Below are 23,092 nucleotides of genomic sequence, written 5' to 3' on the forward strand. Positions count from 1 at the left end.
AATGGAAGGGTCCACAGAGATGTCTTGGAAGGTCTTCTTGGGTTTGGAGTTGCCCAGACAGGGATCAAAACAATACCACATGTGTTAGTTGACCAATCCACACAGCACAAATAGCAAATATCCAGGCAATAGGGGCCTGAGTCTGCTTCATTAAAATCAATGACAAAATTTCCATTAGCTTCCATGTGGACCACTGAGGAAGCCACAGTTGAAGTGGACAGTTCATGAGAAATAGATAGGCAGGAATAGCTTTGCGCAGTCCTTCCACTAAGTCATTTCAAATAAAAAGAAAACTTGTAACCCCCCCGCCAAAAAAAACAAAACAAAAAACCAAAACCAAAAACCCAACAGCTTTCTTTATGGATTTTTTCCCAAGTTAATTGAAGAAATTGTGTGCTGCTAGGTTCCCCAGCTCTACTTATCTTACATATAAACTATTCATATGGGTGTTTTTTTAAAAATATTCACAAAACCATGAAAATAGCACCATGGAGTGAAGCCCATGTAGTTCTTCTGTAAGAAATAACTTTTTCAAACCAAATGTAATCACTTTATTATTGATAACTTGTCAATGAGATTGGTAGAATTAGCTTTAATTCTATCATACCTTTTTTTTTTTTCATTCCCATTCCTGCTTTCTGGCTTACCCCTTCTAGCAATACAAGATCAAGACAAGCTACAAGGCTTTTGCAGCAATCCCTACAAACACCTTGCTTATGGAGCAGAAGGTTAGTGTTTGCTCAGGAGCATGATAATTGCCTCATGTATTCAAGCACATTGTACTTAAGAACATTTCATAATTAAGATTTTCCTGACATTAATGCTGGGAATATTTCAAAACATAAATACTGTGGGCTGACTATTCAGGATTATATATGCTACTATTCTTCAGGGCCAGTAGTGTTTTATAAAATATCTGAGACTTCCCTCTTCTGAGTTTCTACAAAAATTCCCTGCAGAAAATATTTCTTCCCATGGGAGTTGCAGTTTACATCACACTGTCTAAAATGTTCTTTGGCAAGCTTCAAAGGGCTAGATTTTCACAGTTCTAAGACAGTGACAAATGTCTGGTGTTAAATTTTGATTACACAATGAAGGCCAAACTGTGTAGTCCTTACTTGTATAAAACAACCATTGAAGACAATGGTGCAACTGACAACTTTAATTTTGAATGAGGGGTTAAATTTTCAAATCACCTGTGATTTAGAAGCCTAAGTATCATTGACTCTCACCTTTAGAAAATTTTGTCCAGCATCAGTCACGCTTGTATTAAAGTCACTAAAAAGATTCCCATTGATTTCAGTGGGAGTTAGCACCTAACCTGCTTAGATATTTTTGTAAATCTCACCTTGAGGCACCTAAATACCTTTGAAAAATTGGCTCACAGGAGCTTAAGTCCCATTAACTTTCAATAAGACTTGTGGTCCTAAGAGTCTAAGTCACCTTCGAAAATGGGATTTAGGGTTATATGTCACTTAAGATATTTCTACGCTGCATTGTAAACCTGCGTTTTTGGACCCAGTGTTTCCAAGACCGCACTTGAGCGTCCACACTGCATTGTAAATTATTGGACCAGAGGGTCTCACAGCCGCGTTAATGTCTTCATACTGCACTGTCCAGACCTTTTCTCTTGAGTCTGAGGCTTGAACAGCATCCACACTGCAAAATGACAGAGCTCGGACCCAAGTCATAGCAGGAATTGGGCTTTGACACACATCCACTAGCAAGGTCTTAGGACCCGGGTCCCGAGTCCTTGCTGACCTGTGTCAAACTGATTTGTGTGTGGATGGAAGCAGGGCTTGGTCTCAACCTGGTTCTGCTCATGGGCTTAGTATGCAGTGTAGACATACCAATAGGTCCTTTTTAGAGTATTACCTCTGGTCAAGTATTATTAATTGTAGGCTAGCAGATAATGGTTGGCATATTTGAAAGTCACATCACGTTTAACAGATACAAACTGGATTTTTTTCTTCAAACCATTTAATACATTTTTAAAAACTCTTTAATGCTTGATTGAAGTTTTTCATTGATTGCAGTTTATATCTTCTCTTATTGAAGTCTTGGATGACCATCGTTTTCTTGAACATTGATTTCATATGTTACAAATCAAGGGTGATTCCATTTTAGGAATGGATCTTGGTAACACTCTTTGGAATTTCTACCTTTTTCTAGTTCTATGTACCTTATTCCCAATACATAAAACTGAGTTTGTAGAAAATGATGATAGGGTCATCAGAAAACGAAGATACTGTCTGAAATGACACTAGCATTGAGAGAGAAGACCTTAGTTATCACCCTTTCTATTGAAAATAGTAACCTTGGCACATTCTGAAAGGGTGAAAGCAAGTTCATACCATATCAGTAGAAATTAGATTTTCTAAGGCAGGATTTGGGTCTCAGATAATTTAGGCTACAGTGTACTAGATTATGCCTTAATGCATAGCCTGACTGAGGGTGGTGTGTAAGTTGTACCCCAAATATGCATGATAAGTATTATGACTCAAGCACCACTCTAAAGTACAGCTCCCTCCCTGCTTCTCCCTCATTTTGGGGAGAGGAGGAGAGTAATTTGCTACTGGCCTTTGCCAGCAACTAATTACAACATCCTCCTGTACCAGTTCAACTGGGTGGGCTGACACACATTCTCCACCTACCAGCTCCAGGAAGGAGTAAGTAGGCACACAACACCTACAAAGCCCAGGGCACCCAGTCCGGTAGTCCACACAAGGGAAAGGGGTTATTACTCATGTGAAGGTCTGTAGATCAAGTCACAGTCTAGTCCAAAGATGATTATTGCTATTGCCAATGATTTTGTTCCAGCTATCATTATTAAAAATTTTTAACCTAATGTTTTTATAAGGAGAGGTGCAAGAGAACTAGGTTTTAATTATATAAATCACTTTCTTTTAGCATATAATTCTTGACAAGATCAGGCCAGTTTAGGTAAAAAGTCTTGGGGTATGTCTGCCCATTGAGCTGAAGGTATGATTTCCAGTTCAAGGACATAGTTGACCTAGCTGAGTGAGATTAGGGTGATCAGATAGAAAGTGTGAAAAATCGGGACAGGAGGTGGGGGGTAATAGGTACTACTATAAGAAAAAGCCCTGAATATCAGGACTGTCCCTATAAAATCAGGACATCTGGTCACCCTAGCTGTGATTGAGCTGGCACCCTAAAAACAAAGTGTTTCTGTGGTGATGCACATGGTGGTCAGGCTAGCTGCCCTTAGTAGAAGCCCATTGGAGACACTAGGTACATACAGTGTCTAGTTAAGCCATCATGACTACACTTCTATTTTTAGCACATTAGCTTGATCAGAGCGAGTGCAGGGATATCTCCTTGACCTGGAAATTGTACCTCCAGCTTGAAGTATAGACATGCTCTTCAGCTTGAAGTATAGACATTCTCTTAGAGCTACACTTCTTGCACCAAGAAATGCTGTTCTGCAATATCCAGCACAGACATTCATTTGTCATGATAGTCACTACTGAACACAAGCTGAGCAAGTATCATCTGCTTATAATTAGATACCACTGCTTAGGAGGTGAAACAAGGATTGTCTGACTTTTCTGAAAGGCATTTTTAGAAAAATAAGACAATCCTTGTTTCACTTCTTAAGCAGTGACATTTAATTGTTCGAGTGGTCAAGAGAAATGTTTGCCCAGGCCCTTGAAGTCTATGATCTAGTCACAGTTCATACCATGTACCAGATCACATGATAAAAAGGTGATGATGATTTTGTTTCTTTTGCTGATATGTTTCTCTTCCTGTATCTAACTTTTATTTGTCTAATCAATCCATTTCTGTCTCTAATCTCTTTCTCTCTCTCTCTGTACATATAACATTTGGGAGGGTATATTTTTTAAACTTCCTTTTATGGATCCCCAATGTACTATTGTCATTTTAACACCAGAGGGCCAAGAAAGACAGTAATTCTAATGTTTTTTCTCCTCCAAGTGTGCTGACTGAAGTGGGTCTTTAACTTTCCCCCCTTTGTTAGATAAGTGGCTCATTGATCAGCAGATGAAAAAAAACCAGACACCAGAGTGGTCAATTAATGGAGCTCTTGACTCCATGGGATTGATTTCAATTGGGGCACTCTTGGGCCAGATGCAGAAGCTCTGCAAGGTGAGCTAAAGGGAAGACCCTTTGTGATCTGGACAGTTTGAGCCACTACAAAAGTTATTTTCCTCCCTTGGTATCCTACTGTTAATTGAATTGTCTCATTAGACTGACCTCACACTTGGTAAGGCAACTCCCATCTTTTCATGTATTTATATCTGCTCTTGTGTTTTCCACTCCATTCATCTGATGAAGTGGGTTCTAGCCCACGAAAGCTTATGCCCAAATATGTCAGTCTCTAAGGTGCCACAAGGACTCCTCGTTATTTTTGGACAATAAGAATAACTCTGTCTTTTCACATACACAATGCATCATGGTACATTATATGCTCTTTCCTTCCCTTAGCAGTGCAAACATATACAATCCTACTCTCATTCCCAACTGTTTTGTTGCTATCTGTTGTCAAGCCAGCTCAAGGAAGGTGTATCTAACTGGTGGAATACGCCATTCAGTGGTTGAACTTTGCATGTAAAGCTGAAACTCCAAACCATGACCTCTGTAATCCAAAGGTGTTAGCTCTACTAAAATAAAATGTGCCATTCCCACCCCTCCCACACACACTGAAAGTTACTTTCACAAGCTTAGCTTATTTCCTTAGTCCTTCAGGAAGCTAGTTTATATTATTGCCTCCTTCCTTCTGCTCTTCACTAATCCCTATACAGTCAGAAGTCAGTTTGTGTCAAAATTCCACCTAGATCAATGGAATTCAATCCACCTCTTTATCTCCACCATGTTCCAGTGGCAGTGTGACTGTAGTGGGCTACCTACCAATCTGTTAATGGCAGTCATCAAAGTGACTCTAGTGATGTGTGACAGTAAAAATGTGTATTTTGAAATGTTAAAGAGTTGTCTTCATAAATTTACTACATTATAATATTTGACACAATTAATTCTCAAAATCTTTTTTGCAACATGTTTCTTAACTACTTATGTGCTGTGCTGAACATATACCCTACACTGGTATCTTTTTCATTATTGAGGCATTTCCTTTTACCTTGTATCACAGCATACAGTGTCAGATAATGATAGACCAACCCTTCAATCATTGTGCAGAAGGGATGGGGCCTGATAACACCAAGTAACATATTGCCTTTGTTCAGCAAGTATAAAAAAAAATAGGTCATCTACTGTAACTGTAGGTTGTTTTGTATTCTGAATTATCCCGCAAGTCTTGATTTTTATCCTCCATTATTTAAATATTATCAGGTTATATTCTAATTCAAAAATTCCAGCTCCAGGACAGATTATTTCTTTTTCAGACATAACATATCAATTATTTAGAGATTTCATTTATCAAATGTGCCGTAAAGGTGTCTTTCATTCAAAATGGATCATGATAGATGGCTTTATTTCAAAGAATATTGAGCAAACTAACTCAAAACTACCTAGAGTGGAAATCTTGTTAAAGCTGTTCTCAGGACTGTATTAATACAATGTTTTCCCTGAATAAAAGGGATTTTTAAATAGAGCCTTGAGTAGATAATCCTTTAAATAAAACATTCTTTGGACTCAGCAACAATTGTTTGGTTTTCAAATATGCTAGAATCAAATTGGACAAGTCATTAATTCAAAACCTCCAGTTATACTTTTCTTAACTCTGGAGTCCCAAGCAAAAAAAGTGTGCCCTACACTACGCAGCTGATCTTTAGCTCTCAAGAGGGAATATTTATCATGTCTACTATACAGTTACATATAACTATTTCTTTCAAGTTAAAGTGCTGTTTGTTTCTGTGACTGATCTTCACAAACAGCATACAAATATGGTATCATATTTTGGTTGGAAATACTGAGAATGATTTTACATTATTTGGATTTAGCATTCAGGGATATGCTTTGCTATCCCCATTAAAACAATATCATTTGACTAAGATCATATGGGTCTAAAACAACATTTCAAGAGGATTTACACACCTAGGAAAAACAAAACAATCCAGGAAACCCACCTAATCACACATTTGCCAGATGAATATCTTGCATCAAAGAGTCTTACTAAAAAAACATTTACTTCTAGCTAGAGATCCATCTCTAGGTGTGAAATGAAAAAGAAATGATTCATCAGTTTGTGTGATTATTAAAAGGGTCGAGCCTATCTGTCAACATACAATTTTGCAAAGCAGGCTCTGGAGCTCCCTCTTTCTTTTTAAAAGCCATTGCAGATTTTTGAGTTCTAACTGTACCAAAGTTTCATGGTAGTCAATCCTTTCAGTGTCATTTCCTGGGATCTTTAAGAGGTAATATAACAATATGAGGTGATAATGATAGTTGAAGCTCCCTCATGTAGAAAGGATTTTTCATATATGCTGAGGCTTTAGAAATGTATTGATAAGGAAAAATGTGCTAGAAAGATGAAGCAAACTCCCCCCTCCCCCTAAAAAAAAAACCCAACCAAAACCAACAACAACCAAAAACCCTTCACTTGCTTTGCTCAACACAGGATTCTGAAAACTCATATGATAAGAAGACAATATTTATAGTGTGTGTCTGATACCAAATGGAGTATAGGCCTTAAACCATTTGAAAAATAGATAATTACACTAGTGCGTGAAGTGATTGATTTCTGTGCAATCGATACTGTAAAGAGCCTTGGATCTTCTAATTAAATATCCAGACTCAAAATCAGATTGTTCATCTATTTCCTTTCTGCTTTAATACTGGTTTAGCAATCACAGGAATTTTGGAGGGCCATACTGTCAACACTGATCTCAATGAGATGCATACATTACACTCACCAAATCTCACATGTGTAAGGACAAATGAGCAGTTAGACATGTAATTATCTGATTTACACACTCAAAGTCACTTAGCACCTTATTTATGCTATGTTACACTTCACCTTGAAAATATTGCTCCTGTTTAATATTTGAGCGAAAGGTGATTTAATCAGGAATGCTGTTTTTCATACTGTTAAATCAGTAGACTAGGATGACAAGCTTGGCTTGTTCTCATTATTGCTGCTAGCAATAATGATACAATGTAAGATTATTATATGACATGACCAGTGATTGACTGAGAAATGCCAGTTTTAATTTTAAAAAATCATACTTTTCAAATAATTTACAGCACTTGCATGCTGTTTTTTTTCCAACCATGTGAAAATTCAAAATATTGCACTGATCAAATAGAGATTCAGCTATATTTTGATACACTATTATTGTACCCACTAGGACAAATATATTAAAATGAATCCATTTGGGTATAGGCACTGAGTACCCATAAACCAGTTTCCTCTTATCTCTTCCTTTGCTTTGGGGGAATCTAGCTGTGCATTCCAAAGGAAGGGGAGTGAAAATAAGAGGAATTGAAAAGTGGTGAAACTTGTTAATGTGTGTGGTTCTTTTTTCTCAGTAGTGATATAGTGCTTGGGAAAGGCTCTAGATCAGTGGCCTTGAAAATTTAAATTATCCATCTCTCCAGGTTCAACAAGGGCAACAAGCAGCACAAATTTCCCGATAGTGGCTATCGCACCATGACTGCATTCAGCCATATGTTTTCTCAAACTACCCACTGTAGTACTTTTGCATATGTGGTACCTTGTGGAAAGACTAGTCAGATGCTACTAAGTAATAGTTTCCCCATCTCAGAGTGTGTTCAACCACTGGGAGCATTCTGATCATGTAAAGCTTTTTTTATTAGTGATTTACTGTGCTCAGTATCCTAATGGAGGAGGAATTCTTTGAGAAGCTTACCAGAATCTCCATTCTGAGGGTTTATTTAAGTATCTAAATAAAACAGGTTGTTTTTCTAATTTATATCCAGACACATTACCAGTTACTCTAACTGGTCAGAGGATAGAAATTCCGTTTTTGTGAAGGGTTTTGAGATCTCCGAATTTGTTTTCATTTTGACTTGGAATGAAACCCAGATATTTAAACATTTTCAATGAAAGTGCTGTTTAAAAAAATCACTTCAGATAGATGGAAGCCTTTCATTTTGATTTAAAACTTTAAATGATATGTTATCATATATAATATGATAGACAATAATTGAAATAGCAGCAAAGGTAAAATACCAGTAACTTTACAATTTTGTGTTGAACACCCACAATAGCTGGGCAAAGAAGGGTATTCCATGCCTCACTATCTAAATTCATGCTTATTTTGCCACCACACTGTCTTGTGTGTTGAGGAGCCCTGACATGTACCATGCTGAGATGTCACTGTTCTCACAGAACTCCACTGAAACAGGGAGCACGCAGGGGTCAGGGTGACTAACTTTAAATAAATATATTTTGCTCTTTTGATAGTTTTTAAAAATTAAATAATACAAAGGAAACTGAAAAAGCGCAATGGATTTAAAAATCCACAGATCCTGACCCCTGCAGTCTAGCATCATTCTCCCACAGATTCCAGGGCAATTATGGTAACTCAGCATGGCGTCTCCTTGGAAGTCACTTTAGAGCAGGAACAGGGTAACAGCAACTAGGCTGTAGGTCAGAACCTAGAAGAAGAAAGGAAAAGAGGAATGATGTTCTGAATTCTCCTCTAAGCCTGGCTTTTTGGGTATTCAGCACCCACTGGTAGAATTAGAGATGGGCAAATTCATTTTCACTAATTTCAAGCCGATACCAACTTTGTGGGTTTGAAAGTTTGACCTGGACTCAAAGCACATTGGGTTTCTGTTCTGCTTTGGAAAAATTGTGGTGAGAGGAAGAGAGAAAAAATTGAATGGAAATCTAAACAGATACTTATAATTAAGGCACCTACTTCAGCCATTAATGCTTTAGAGAGTTTTCCTTTTATTAATGTATAACAAAGGTTTTCCTTTATCTACACAATTTTTTGTTTAGAACCTTCTCCTCCCCCCCCCCAAAAAACCCCAAAAACCCTATTGCATCCTTTGTCAAGTTATATGGAATCTCAGTGCTTCTTAAACAGGAATCATTTTATTAAAGAAAGCAGCCACAGACACAAACCAACAGACTTCTGCAGTCCCAGTCTTATTCTCTTGTTTACCATGGACCACACCTTATCTGGAAGGTATACAGCACATAGAGACATCTAGTGCCTAAACAACATACTGCAAGTAAACATTGGTGGGAAAACAATGGGTTTAAATTACATGCAGAAAAATTTTCATCTTAGATACTGTTCTGAACTCCAAGAATAATTAGGCTCAAAACAACGACATTCACCAGGAGATATTAGAGACATTCACTCTTTCTAATATCACTGGAATTTGGTGCTCTGTCTGTGCAGAACATCTTTAATGTTTCAAGATATGGTCACTTACATTTGACGAAGCTTAGAACACAGCTATCTTCTTTCCCAGCTGATACGGTGAAGTACCAAATAAGGAAACTTTCACACTGAAAAACATGTCTTTATTTTCATCCAATCTAACATCAGAACAATTTTTATTTATCTCTAGGCATTAGAAGAGCCAATTAAAACAGAAAAAGTGACTGAGGACGCCACTTTGGACACACATTCGGAGGTAGGTAATCACAATAAATCTCTCCAGCCAGTGTTTCATTTGGACTCACAAAGCCAAAGCTAATTCAGCTGTTGCTTCTACTTTTCCAGATGTGCTCTCCTGCCCAGCTCAGGCAACAAACTGAAGAAATCTGTGCTGCCATCGATCAAGTCTTACAGGATCCCTTGCCTATGGTAATACAGCACTAATGTGGAATTTAAATGTTTTATCTCTTTTTCCATCTTCTCTTGTTATTAACAAAGTCTGTGCACTTTCAAATCCCATTTTTCAGCGCCGGTGTGAATCTTCTCCATCTTCCCTGCACACATCAGTGGATTCAGATATAGGCAAAGTAAGTGCGTAAGCTTGGCCACATATCATAGATACAAAACCTGTAACAGTAGAAAGCTACATTTAATCTTAAAAGATGAAAGATCAATACAGATCCTCCCCTTAGTGTCCAAAAAGACACAGAAAAGAGAGAGGGAGGAGAGAGCAGCTACAGCTTTTGAGCCATTTCCTCTCCACTGCAACATATCTACTTGGAGGCAGGAGTAGTTGCAGTGTATGAAGAAAGGGAATTTGTCCTTTGAAGTTCCAGTAGTCAGGGAAGAATCCAGAGATACCTGGCTTTCCAGAAGGCAGGACATCTGAGTGAATCGCCAACAGGCTGGTTACTGAACCCAGCTGTAGGTGCTGAGTACCCCAATCCTCTAGCCACTTACTGCTGAGCCTCAGCAAGCTTTCTGCACTCCCTCAACCCAGACAATATAGAGAGGGCAAGCAGATGGGCAATGAGGAAAATCTAGAGGCATGGATAGACTTACATTTTAGGAGAAGTCATGAAGACTGTGACTGTTTAATTCAGACTCTGAACCTTTAGGTCCACTTGCACCAGATTATTTGTATTTGGGGTAAGTAGGCAGTACAGGTATTTCTTCCGTAGGGTTGATGGAGCCTCCTCAGGCAGTCCCTCCTGCGCCATCTCTTCCTGCCCCTTCGATGTAGCCATGTACCTGGCAAAGGGGAGGGAACTTATTGGGTTATTACAACATCTGTAACCAACTAACCCCACTCTTTGCCCTATGGCTGCAGGGGTGTTAACAGGCCACTTCAGTCTGAATGGTCCCATAGAATATGTATAACTACTTATGCTAAACAATCTGTTTAATCATATATTTAGCTGCGACACTCTCAATACCTTTCCCAGACCTGAAGGAGAGCTCTGTGGAACTCAAAAGCTTGTCTCTCACCAACAGAAGTTGGTCCAATAAAAGATATTACCTCACCACACTTGTAGCTCTAATATCCTGGGACTGACATGGCTAGAACAATGCTGCACACAATTAGTGGCCTTGGTCAAGGGAATTTTGGTGGAGTGGAGAGAGCAGAAGCAGACTGGAGGATTGAGAAGGACATCTTCGCAGTGGGTCCAAAGTCCATTGATGTCAGTGGGTCCACTCTGAATGAACAATACTTGCTGTTGCTCTGCACATTGTCTGGTCATTTACACTAATGTAAAGTTGGGGGTAAAACATTACCATATGGGAATGAGAGTATTCTACACCCATTCCGTACTGACTTTTCGCTGGTGCAAATGATTTCATGAGTTGCAGGGCAATGGTGAGGCGAGTCATAGGCCTCATAAGAGAAAGAGGAGGAGAAGGGAGATGGAACAGTAGTTAGAGAAGCAGGTGGGATTGAGGGAAGGGTTTTTTCCTTCATTTTTTTGATACAGGGGATACTTGTGCATGCCTGTAGCCTGATTCTTCAATGCCTGCACCTTGTGCAGTTACTTACACAGAGTAAAGTGGCTGTAAAATGTTTCTACAGGTGAGTGGGATTTCTGCTGTGATAGCTATTTATACCACTTTGTATATGTGTATATAATTACACCAAGTGCAAGACAGTGGAGAATTGGACCGCGAAGGAAAGAAGCCAGAGTAAAGAGTAATGACATGGGAAATAGAAGGAGTGGGAGGAGAGATACAACAGATATCTTAGTCTAAGTGCCTTAGAAATGCCATAGATTAGACAGACAGCAGAAGAGAATCAGATGAAAGAAGACAGTTCTTGCTGGATAATAGCACAGAACCAAAGATAATTCCAATACATTTCCTATGGAAATAGAAATGAAATCCTGTTTGGGGGTTGGATATGTCCCCTTCTGTCCATTAACAGATTCATTCTGAGAGTTTCCAGAGATTACATTAGGGAGACCAGATAGCAAGTGTGAAAAATTTGGATGGAGTGTTGGGGAATAATAGGTGCCTATATAAGAAAGCCCCAAATATTGGGACTGTCCCTATAAAATTGGAACATCTGGTCACCCTAGATTACGTGGTCACAATACCATGGGCAACTTTAACACTATGAGGTCAGATGCTGGAGTCACGTCTTTATGACACACAATATAATAAGTCAACAATTACTCAGCACTGAGAGCTAAACATTAATGAATCACATCTCACCTCTCTGATGAATGTTTCATAAGTTGCAGAGTGATGGTTTCTTAGACTTTTAGCAGTTAATATCTTGCTACAAAGATAAAAGTTCATGGAATTGTCAGATTACTGTTGGTTGCATGTTATATCAATTTATCTTGTGTATAGATGTCTGCAACACTGCAGAGAGCAGGTGGACGGGAAACCAGATATGTAAGTTCCTTTATAATTACTCTGTGTTTTAGCTACAGAAATGTCTTATTTTGTAGGATTAAACATCCTTCTTGCAATAATGGCTGGGTCTGCCTGAGGGAAGGGAGTAAATCCATCTAGGACATGAAAAGTTTTTTTACAGTGGTAGGGGAAGTGAATAGTTCAAGGCTTTGGAAATGAGACTTGATACCTCTCACCATTATTCCAATTCCACCTCAAGCCTTACGGTCTGGTGGCTCTTCAGTGTGGTGTGAGCTGGTGATCTCAGTCTAATTCTTTTGCAGACAACGGTCTGTATCACCCAGATACTTCCTTACAATTGTGTCTTGGTTGCCATCTATGAGAAGCCCGGTACAGTTGCAAAGATTAGGGTGAAAAGATGCTAAAACCTCTCCTTCCTCATGCACCTCTGCACGGGAATGGTCACCAAACTCTGCTTGAAGTTAATGCCTGCAGAGGGGCAGGTCACCCCAAGGAGGGGCATGGAGGACCAAAGAGTGAACTCTGGCTGCACATAGGGTTAACACGTGTGATGTTCTTTAAAAGATGAAGCAAAGGCCACTCTGGCTCACACCTCTCCAGAACTCCCAAAGATGCTGTGCCAACCTGAGGCAAAATGTCTTACCGGGAGCACTTGCTTGGCATGACATTCATATCCTCTCGTAATAAAAAACCTCAATTTAGCCCTGAATGGGCATAAAATATCCTGTCACCTCAAGAACTGGTCCCCACAGAATGGGGCTAAGAAGCATTTTTTTTTTTAAGAAAATAGGACAGTTGTTAGAGAGGCAAGGGAAATTGAGGGAAGGATTTTTGTTTTGTTTTTTTCTGTTAATTTAGGGGATACACAGCATGCTTGCAGGCAAGCCTAATTCTCCTCTGATGATGATTGCATCTCCGCTGCCCCATGCTGTTCTTGTCTTACGTGTACTGTAACTGGAAAAGTTGACTCTTTGCTATCCTCTGTCTGGCACCTTAAATTCACACACACACACACACACACACACACACACACACACACACACACACACACACACACACACAATTAGTTCTCATAAGTCATTTGTTTTATTAATTATTAAAACATATTAAACTCAATTAACATGTTTATTCTCCTTAGGATAAGCAGTTCAGGAAGGTACCTTATTTTATTTATGACCCATTTTTTCACATGCTGACATATGTCTGCTCATTATTCACCAATCTATCTTTCTACTCGATCACAGATCAGGTGCAGTGCAGGCAAAAGCAGTAAAGATTTACTAGCTTGTTCCCAGCACACTGTCTGATCAATGCAATTTTGTTTTCTGAGCAAGTAACTACAGAAGTGATTTTTTTTATTGCATGCAATTGTATATTTTTTATTGCATACTATGGAATGTGAATTTTACAGAACAGAGCGTGCTAGTTTGTGCTAAATAGAAAGGAGATTTTCATTTTTAGTGAAATGCAAAAACAAGCTGACATGTTGTACCTTGAAGATGATAGTGTATTGCTCACCATTCCAGTGTAATTCTTATAATCTCTAAACTGTGCCTGAAACATTGCTTTAAGTAGAATTATCCTTACAAGACAAACAGTGACTAGAAATTCTGGCTGAGATATTATTTTTGGAGCTCCCGTGTGTGATGCTTTTAACACGGTAGGGTTACTGTCAGGTTCATTTTCTTTGATCTTTACAAATGCACTGACATTTTAAAGTCTCACGTCTACTCAGATATATAAGTCTTCTTGCCTGTGTTTAATTTTTTATATTTTGTTCCCAAATGTGAAATTGTTGGAGTTGTTTATCTGTGGGGTTTGGGGAGCAGGTGAATATGAGTCTAGAAACATGAGTATAGAATAATGCACATGAAAGTGCTCAGATGGCTGCTCCTCAAGAGTACAGAAGGCCAAGACTGCTGCCACCTGCAGGGCTTCCCCAGAAGACAGAAGAACTGCTGCCTCAAGGGAATCTATCAGGGGTTGAGGAGGCTTTAGACCTGGAGAAACGCCAACAAAATCCTGTGTATGTAGGGGCTCAGTTTCCTGTATGTTCAGCCCCCAAATATTGTGGGTTTAGGGGAATTCCTTTTTGTCTGGACCTCCCTATAATCACTTATCCTGAAAGCTGCTCTAACTTACACTCTGAGTCATGGCCTCCAAGGAACCACACGGGCAGCTGTGAATAGCCAGGTCACACTACACTTAGTACACCACCTATAACAGGGTATGTGGAAGGCGCTCTATACCACCCAAGGAATCACCATTTATTGGAGTTATTCTCTGGTAGCTTGCTTTGGCTCTTTTGTGTCACAGAAAGGGGCTACAAAATAACATATAATTAGGATCAAAGTTTCTATTTTGGACTAGTAAGAAAGCCGTGTCTCTTTTTAATGAATTCAAAAGCTAAGAATGTCTGTGATGGACCTTCTGGGACTGAATTTGTCACCCACTGTAAGGACCTATATTGTATTAATATCAAACTGTGAGTTCATCCAATATGCTCACTACCTCATGACTAGTGATCTTGCTTGGAGCAATGATGTTTTAATTTAATTTAATTTTTTTGACAAGGAAGTTGCACTATGTTTCTTTTATCTTAAATAGCTATTAATTTGTTCAACTGAAATTCAATTTACTTACAAAGATTAGCATGGCATTTTGACAATATAATTATAATTTTAATTATTTATATGCATAATTTCTGTTATTGGATGCTTGTTGAGAAGCTGTCTTAAATGTGCCATTGGTTACAGAAGAAAAATAGATGATTTTTGCATACTAATTTGTTTGTTAGTCAATCAGACACAGCAAAAGCTGTCATCCTGCTAAGCCACTTTACATATTTTCTTTACATTATATTAGTGTTTGTATACACAAATTAGTTAGTTATTGTAGTGTACCTCTTGGCAACAGTCTCGACAAATGGTTTGGGTCATAGCTTGATATTTTCTCAAGGGTATTTAAAAATGAAAAGTCTGAATTCTCAACTACCAGTATTCTTCCTTGTGTAGCAGTTGATACCCATTTTGCACTAACTTTCCACAGATGTAAATGACTGCACAAAGTACAAGGTCGTGGAAACCCAGGCCTGAAAGTGCTGTGGCTGCCCCATGCAGGCATAAGAAGGGGGGGGGGAGAAAGAACTAGAAGCCTTCCTTCATTGTTCTAAGTGTAGGAACTAGCAACAATGTGACTGGTAGCTCTGTGCTGGTGTATGACCAGTGGTGGCACTATTCATCCCACTGGGGTTAGTGAAGATGGGTCTCTGGTCCCATTCCCAGACAACACCAGCATGTGGAGTTTGGTAGGAGAAAGAGGTATGCATGTTCTACCCTCTCCCAGGATGATGGAGCTACTCTGCTACTGGAAACCACTAGGAGGAATTGTGGTTGAGTCAGTCGGTATCCCTCCTTTGGGCTGCTGCTGTAATACCATCCAGTGCGGGTTGTAGGCGTATGCCACAATCTGGCTCTTAATATGCTGCAGTTTTAACATCAAATCCCCGCTATTATAGATGAAGAGTTTTTAATTAACCAAAGAATGCTCTAAGTTTAGTGATCTGATGCCTTAATATTGAACGTGTCCTGCTGGAAGGGAAGTGTCTTTTTGTACAGAAACCTAGTGATGTTCAATGGAATTCACTTGTAGGAGAGGATATTCCTTGAAAGATAGGTGGAATTTTAATGCTCTAGAAATGTCCATCCAGTAACGAGTCCTGTGAGACTTTAGTAAAGGCTTAATTTCATGTGGGAAATACATGTTCATGATTGTTGTTTTCATTGTCCACCCTGCAGAGGCAAACTTTTACATCTCATATAAAGACTTCTTCAGGGGAATATACTGTTGCTCAAATGCCTTTCTTCCATTAGGAACACAAAAATACCTACAAGTGACATGATAAAATGTAAACGTTGTACTCCTCCCACCATCCAGGAACCACTGATAATCTATGGAAATAGTCCTCCTCCTGGTTTCCCCTTTGTAGTGAATAAGCATCCTTCCTCATCCCAGATTACATGACTGTTGTAATGAATCACACTAGTTTATGTAACACTGTATATATTTACTCTTTTGCAGGCTAATCTTTACTTACTGACACCTACAGTGACAGAGAGTCAACTGGTATGTATCATTTGTCTGAACTATGCAGGTTTTCAAATTACAAGCATAAAATCTGAACAAATTATTGGGTCCCTCCTTAGTCCTTGGAAGGAAGCTGCGGTCCCTGCTTCCAGATTAAAGTAATAAATAATATACTACTCCTTCCATGCTGAACATGCATTTGAATGCAAAAGTGTGCCAAATACCTACAAGTAAGGTGGAATAATAGGTCAACTGCAGGGTTCGACAGAGGCCTAAGAGAGTGGGTAACTTGGTGGCCCACTGCCTCCTAGTGGCCATTTAAAAATCTTTCAGTTTTGTTTGAAAACTTTATTTAAACAGAGGCAAAATTCTGGGGCCCTAGTCTCCCTGCTTCTACCTGTTTAAATCAAGAACAGCTAAACTGGTGAAAAGTGAGATGAAAACCAGGTCCCAGGAAGCATTTTAAGAGTAAAACACAACTTTTATGTAGAACAACTTCATTTTGTCCTCACAGCAGCCTAGTGAGGTAGGGAAATCTTATTATCCCCAGTTACAGATAAGGAACTGTGCCATAGAGCCAGGGCCAGACTGTCAGTATAGCTTGAATCCCATTCAGGCACCTAGGACCAGATTTTCAAAAGTGCTCAGCACCCAGAACTTCCCATTATAGCACTTATTGCTGCACTTCTCTGAAAATCTGGCATAAGTGACTAGGTCATGATGACACAGAAAGCTAGTGACTATGCCAACTTCCTCCATGTCTCTGGAACACTAGTCCAGTGCCTTAACCACATGACCAGCATTGCACATATGTGGGCAAGGGCAGAATATGACAGATGGATATTCAGATTTATCAAACAACAGAAGAGCAGTCAGTGTTTATAACCATAGGCACCGACTCCTTGGGTGCACCCACAGGAAAAAGAATAGTGGGTGTTCAGCACCCATTGGCGGCCCTGCCAAATCAGCTCCTCCCCCTTTCCCCCAGTGCCTTCCACCCACCGGTGATCAGCTGTTCAACGGTGTGCTGGGGGAAAGAGGGAGAAGCGGGGGCAGGAAGAGGCAGAGGAAGGGAGGGTGGGATGTGATCAGGGGAGGGAGTGGAACAGGGTGGGAAGAGGAGGGTTGGGAGTGGAGCAGGGGTGGGAAGAGGCAGGGCAGGGGTGGGACCTTGGGGGAAGGGGTGGAGTGGGAAAGGGGCCTGTGGCGGAGTGGGGGTTGAGTACCCTCAGGGAAACCAGAAAGTCGGTGCCTCTTTCTAACCATCTAAAACAGAGAGCTTTGAACTCAGGCCCTTGCAGGCTAGTGAGATTAACAGGGATTCTAGATGTGGGCTGAAGAGAAGGCTAAATATATTTCAAACATATTTTTAAAAGTGAGAGAAACCTAGATAATGCATGGCATGATACAGCTCATGTGGAAGAGTGTAGCTTAGTTCCTAGGTATATGCATAGCAGTTCTGAGACATACTGCCAGGTGATTTAACAGCTTGAAGTGATTTTTCTGTAACTCATTCATTAAGAGAAATATATACATCTTGCAGCTCACTGACTTTCCTAGGTTTAAAGCTGCTTAGCACTAAGTTCTGTGAAGTAAATTAAATGGTGTCTGAGCAGAGTAGCAGTTAAACCTTGAGAATTATGGCATTATAACTCCCTTTGTTATAAAGCAATCTGAACTTAATTCAGCAATCACTTGCCACCAAATCCTGGCCAGCGTAGCATCTAGCGTGGAACACTGAGCAGTTCTAGGGGGTACAGCCAGGGTGTGCTGCTACAGATTCTTCTTCTGTGCCATTAATTTGCCCAGTTTGACTGCATGGCATTTGGGCACCGGGGAATGACATTTGAGGAAGCAGCATTTACCTCTATACAAGATTGCTTTCCATCACTGAATTGTAGCTATCTCTAGGATGAAATCTAGCTATTACTTTTAAGAACACTATACAATAGTTCAGGAAAGACAATAAAGAAAGCCCTAGACTGCTGAAACTGCAGCAAGAAAGAAAGGCAGAATATAAATGCTGTAAGTGGAATAACACAAAGGTTTCTATTTTATGCTGGAGTCCCTTGCTATGTACTAAGGAATGTACCCTAGAGTCCTCTCTCTGAATTGTATATGGAGGCTAAGTGGCTTCAGGTCTTGCATATTCCTTTGGCACAGAGTTAGCTGAAAGTGTCATTTGCATTTGTAAAAATGTTGAAAAATTCATACATTTCTTGACATTCAAATATTTGTATGTAAATAGAAATAACAACCTGCATTACAAAAAGATGCCTATCCAGCTATATGAGCTCTGGGATATGTCCTACTGCTCTGTCAGCACAACGGCATGCAAAATAATTGTCCTTCCTCCAGGACCTTTACAGAGATCTGTGAATAATTAGCCAGAGGGGCATAAAACTTTTTTTTTGCCCAAAACATTTGCCTTCAGACTTCAAGTGTACCTGGTAAGAACTCTATTAGACCCTCATTCATATCATAGAATGTTTTATTGCATTTATAAACTTAAGATTTGGGTAACAAAAATAAATAAATTAATAGCTTTAATCACTATAATATCTTAATATCTTATCACTTTAATATCTTATCCCTATGAAAAATAGTTCACGGCAAAAAGCAATAATTTAAAACTCAACTAAGCAAAGCACCTGAGATTGTACTTGTAGTAATCAAAACACATCCTTTTGGTATATGCAGAACTGAAGTATCATTAGAGAGAGCTCAGCCCAAACAATGCCTACGGTTCCAGTACCTGCAACGTTGGTGTGTGGGTAGGGCTACATCCTTTTCAGTGGGTCATATAAAATGACCTAAGGTCTCTTCCGTCCATAGGGCTCAATGCTCAACTATGCCCAACAACTGCTGAGCATAAAATATCCATTTGTGGCTCCCTTATCTTGGGGCCACTTTTTTTTTTTAACCAAATCCATCATCCGTGTTGTTTAGAGCAGCCTCATGGCTTCCTTAACCTGCTATGGATTGTAAAGACCCCCAGTGGATCATTACAGCAGCTGGGGATTCCCAAAGCATGTTGTGCTCCATGAGAGACAGAAACTAACTCTCTTTTTTTGTTAAATGTCATTGAGTCTGATGGCGTGGGAGTGTTGGTTAAGGAGACAAATTGACAAAAAGCAATGAATAGAAAGCGTTCAAAATGCAATCCTCTGTGAAGCATCAAGAAATAAAATTCTTGCTTTCAGGAAGACTGCTGTAAAATAAAGGGGTTTAATAACTCTGATGAGCCGTGCACACCCTTTGGAAACATAGAAAAGCCCAGCATAGTTTTTATAAGCCCGATTCCTAACATCCCAAATAAAGGGAAAAAGCAGTGATCTAGATAGTGGAACAAGAGAGCTCCAAGGGAAGGTGTGACCTAAGCTCACGAGAATTGAGAGAGGACAACTAGGTCCCTCTAGAGCCTGCTTCACTAATGGTAGCCCCACTTCATTACTAATGAATTGGCAACCTCTAAGCAAAGAAGGCAACTGGGGGAATTGCTCTGCATTTCACCAGGAGCTTGGGGTTTCTACCTGAGTGGTTCCTGGCAACCAAGCTCCAGACCTCATTTGCTTTTGGTTTATTTGCGAGTTTAGCCATCAGACATGGAGGGATCTCCCAGGCCTCTTCTACTCTGATCTTTCAGCTGATTAGCAAGTGTTCCTGTGTACATTCTAAACAGACAAATTGAGCAGTAGGTTTCTTTGTGGAGCGTGTGAGAGGTAGAGTCGGGCTGAGAAGCTGGTTTTTGGGAAAAGAATGTTTCAACAAAACTTATCATTGAACACACTGAATTTTTGTCAAAAATAATGTGCAGTGACAGCCTAGCACCTCTGCATTTGTTCAGAGCCACCCAGGTTTGGACTTGAGGATAAAACTGATACCTCTTAGTGAGTGGGGCCCTGTCTATGCTCAGTCAAAATTCTGACAGGTGGTGGTTCTGATTCTGTTGTCTAAATTAATACATGAAGTGTCTCTAGGAAGGGTTTTCTGTTTGTTGTCCTTTAGAGAAGCGGCTCTGAGCTCCAGTAGGCTGCACGGTTATATCAGGCATTATGAACATGACAAACCGCACAGGCCAAATCCTAAGCAGTTCTGAGTACCAGCAGCCCTGTTGTGATTATGGGAGTGGTGTGTGCTCAGTGGCTATTCAGAACCTCCCTGAATTGGCCCAGGTTGAATACATACCGTAATGGTCAGACATCAGGCAAAGCACAAGAATGTGACTCAGTTTAAAATATAGCAATAATAGCACTTGATATTTGTTAGTAATGACAGAAAGTTTTATAGAGAGATGACTGCATAAGACTAATTCATACATAATTCAGTCCTTTCCTGATGTTTTTTTAATGAGCTCACGATTTGTTTTCAAAAAGATTATCATTAAGGAAGAAGCATTTCACTTTTATCTTTTAGAAATACTTCTTTATAGTTTGATTTCAGCATCCAACCATTTAAAGCTTTACTTGTATGAGGGTAAAGAGAACCACGCTGGAATGACCATATTATTGATATCCCCTCTAAATTAACTTGCTTTGAAAGAGTTTTGTGCTATGCTGTGCCAGAATTTTTTGCAGACAGGATAGAGCATCTATGTAGGCACTGAGGAATGGGTCTCCCCAGGTCCTCACGCAGATGCCAGCCAGCATGACATCTGGAGTGTGTTCACAGAGCTACAGGAAGGCCCTGGCAATCAAAAGAAACTAGACTTATTTCTTAGGATAGGTAGCAGATAGAGGAGGCAGCTGAGCCATCTGAAGACCTCATGATGGGGAGCTTTTTTCTGGAGAGGCCAGCAGATAGAGGCAACCAGAGTGGTTTGAGATCCCATCTCCCAGTGCAGGAAGCAGGGAGAGAAGGCAGTTGGATGAGGTAGGGGAGAGGAGAGGGAGAGGGAAGCACCATTGATGGGGGCATGGATGGATAAAATAGGGGAGTAAGAGTATGAGTGGATGAGAGATAGGTGTGATAAGGAGATGGAAGGGCAAAATCTAGGAAGAGAAGAGGAGGAAAGGGAGTAGAGATGATACAAGAGAGGAGGAGTAATTAGAATGAAGAATGAGGAAATAGGAAAGACAAAATAATGGAACAAAATATCCAGAAAGAGAGGAGATGAGGACATAGAGATAGACACCGACAGAGTACATACAGACAAGAGAAAAGATTAGGTAGGAATCAGAGTCTCAGGGGGAGAGAGGTTTTAAAAAGGACCTAGATTTAATCAAAGGTTTAGGGATTTAGTAGGGCAGTAGGAAGTCAAAATAATTTGAAAATCTGTCCAGCCTTTGGGCAAGTAAGGAGGGTGGCACCCCCAACCCCCAGACCTTACTTCATTGGCTTTTTATCTTTCTGCAGCCCCTTATCCCCAAACAGCATTTTCATTACCACCAGTGCCTGGAACAGACTAATTTCTCCCCTTACCTATGCTCAGAAGGACTGCCTGAACCTTCAGGTGTATGTATAACTTTATAGTGCCCCATTTACTGTACTGTGGGATATTATCTAGTGAGGTTATTTAAACAATGTAACATCTGTAATATGAGGATAATGCCGCTGCCCTCCATTGTAAAGTGCTTTGAGATTTAGGTGAAAAGGACTATATCAGAGCTAGGTATTATTATTTAGTAATAACAAAAGAAAAAGCAAGAGGTGAATATGTGCCTGCATCCACTCCTTTTAGAGTATATCAGTCACATATAATACCTGTCCATTACTGTAACCTTTAAAATTTTGGGGTGATAGTATTGTAACTCAGCCCTGCATGGCAAAGGAAAATCTCAGCTTGCTTATGGGCACTCTACCTATTGTCAGTTGTGCTGTCTGCTAGCAAAGGAAGAGCTCAGGCTTCTGTTTTTGAACCAATGATTTTGTTAGAACTTGGTAGGTAGCTAACGATGTATTTCAAATTCTGATTGCTAGTTGATGTGTGTCAGACTGTTACAGCCTATGACTCATCTCACTGTGGGCACTTGACGTCAGTGTTCTTTAGAAAATACAGCCCTGAAAGCATTTTCTACAATGTCCTTTTGAAGGCAGTGCTTCATCTGTAAAGACAGCTTATTCCTGACAATTTCAGGTAGCACAATAGACTTTTAGTTACATAGTTGTGTAAGACCATTAGGAGGCCAAAGATACTGTACAGTAATTTGATAATAACTATGCCATCCCAATCCTGTATTTTAATTTATTTTTTATATTTAACTTTTTGTTGAAAGTAGAGAAAAACACTCCTTGGCAAATCTTCCACAGCCATTTTGAGTGGGGAGAAAACCCTGGAGTGCTAAATTTCCTCTTGACCCTCCAGAAAGAATGGCCATTTCCTCCCAAGCATAAACTAACTAATGAGCTAAATGGGCATTGGATCAGGCACTAACTTGTTAAATTCCATAATCAAAACATCTTATTTTAAATTAAATTTGACTATTCATCACTCTTCCAGTAAAACTAATGTCACCTGAAATTATTTTTATTTATAGTCCATCTTAACTGAAACGAGATGGATCTGAAAGGGATACAAAGCAAGGAGGGAGGTAGACATGTCTAGTATTAGTTCAAGACCATCCATAACTTAAACTTACATCCCCAAATCAATAATCTCAAAAACCACATTTAATTTCAAAATCCTTCTCTATTTTAAACATTTCAGTCGTATTTTTTGATGGAAGATGATTTAGATTAAATCAGTTCAGTTTTGTCAAGCTCTGCTCATATGTGAAATCTCTGGATTTTATTCATCAGCTTTGTGGCCCTACCTTCTACTTTCTCTAACTTAGTTGTATCTTCTTTTTTTTCAAATAAGTAGTCTAACCAATTATTTATAATGTTCTTTATAA

At 39.6% G+C, this 23,092-nt stretch overlaps 1 protein-coding gene across 5 annotated transcripts in view; it reads left to right on the forward strand.

Moving 5' to 3' along the window:
• The window catches only part of LOC119853212 (muscular LMNA interacting protein), a 187,922-nt gene that overhangs the window by 100,712 nt on the left and 64,118 nt on the right, over positions 1–23,092 (forward strand). For 4 of the 5 annotated variants that reach the window (XM_043510378.1, XM_043510376.1, XM_043510377.1 and 1 more), the window contains 6 exons: positions 657–728; positions 9,490–9,555; positions 9,645–9,728; positions 9,827–9,886; positions 12,147–12,191; positions 16,254–16,298. In XM_043510378.1, the coding sequence (XP_043366313.1) occupies positions 657–728; positions 9,490–9,555; positions 9,645–9,728; positions 9,827–9,886; positions 12,147–12,191; positions 16,254–16,298 (372 nt within the window). The remainder of the gene's footprint in view (positions 1–656; positions 729–9,489; positions 9,556–9,644; positions 9,729–9,826; positions 9,887–12,146; positions 12,192–16,253; positions 16,299–23,092) is intronic. The other variant, XM_043510380.1, reaches the window with a different exon arrangement.

This window comes from Dermochelys coriacea, chromosome 3, assembly GCF_009764565.3.
Source record: "Dermochelys coriacea isolate rDerCor1 chromosome 3, rDerCor1.pri.v4, whole genome shotgun sequence".
Classification (NCBI taxonomy): Eukaryota; Metazoa; Chordata; order Testudines; family Dermochelyidae; genus Dermochelys; species Dermochelys coriacea.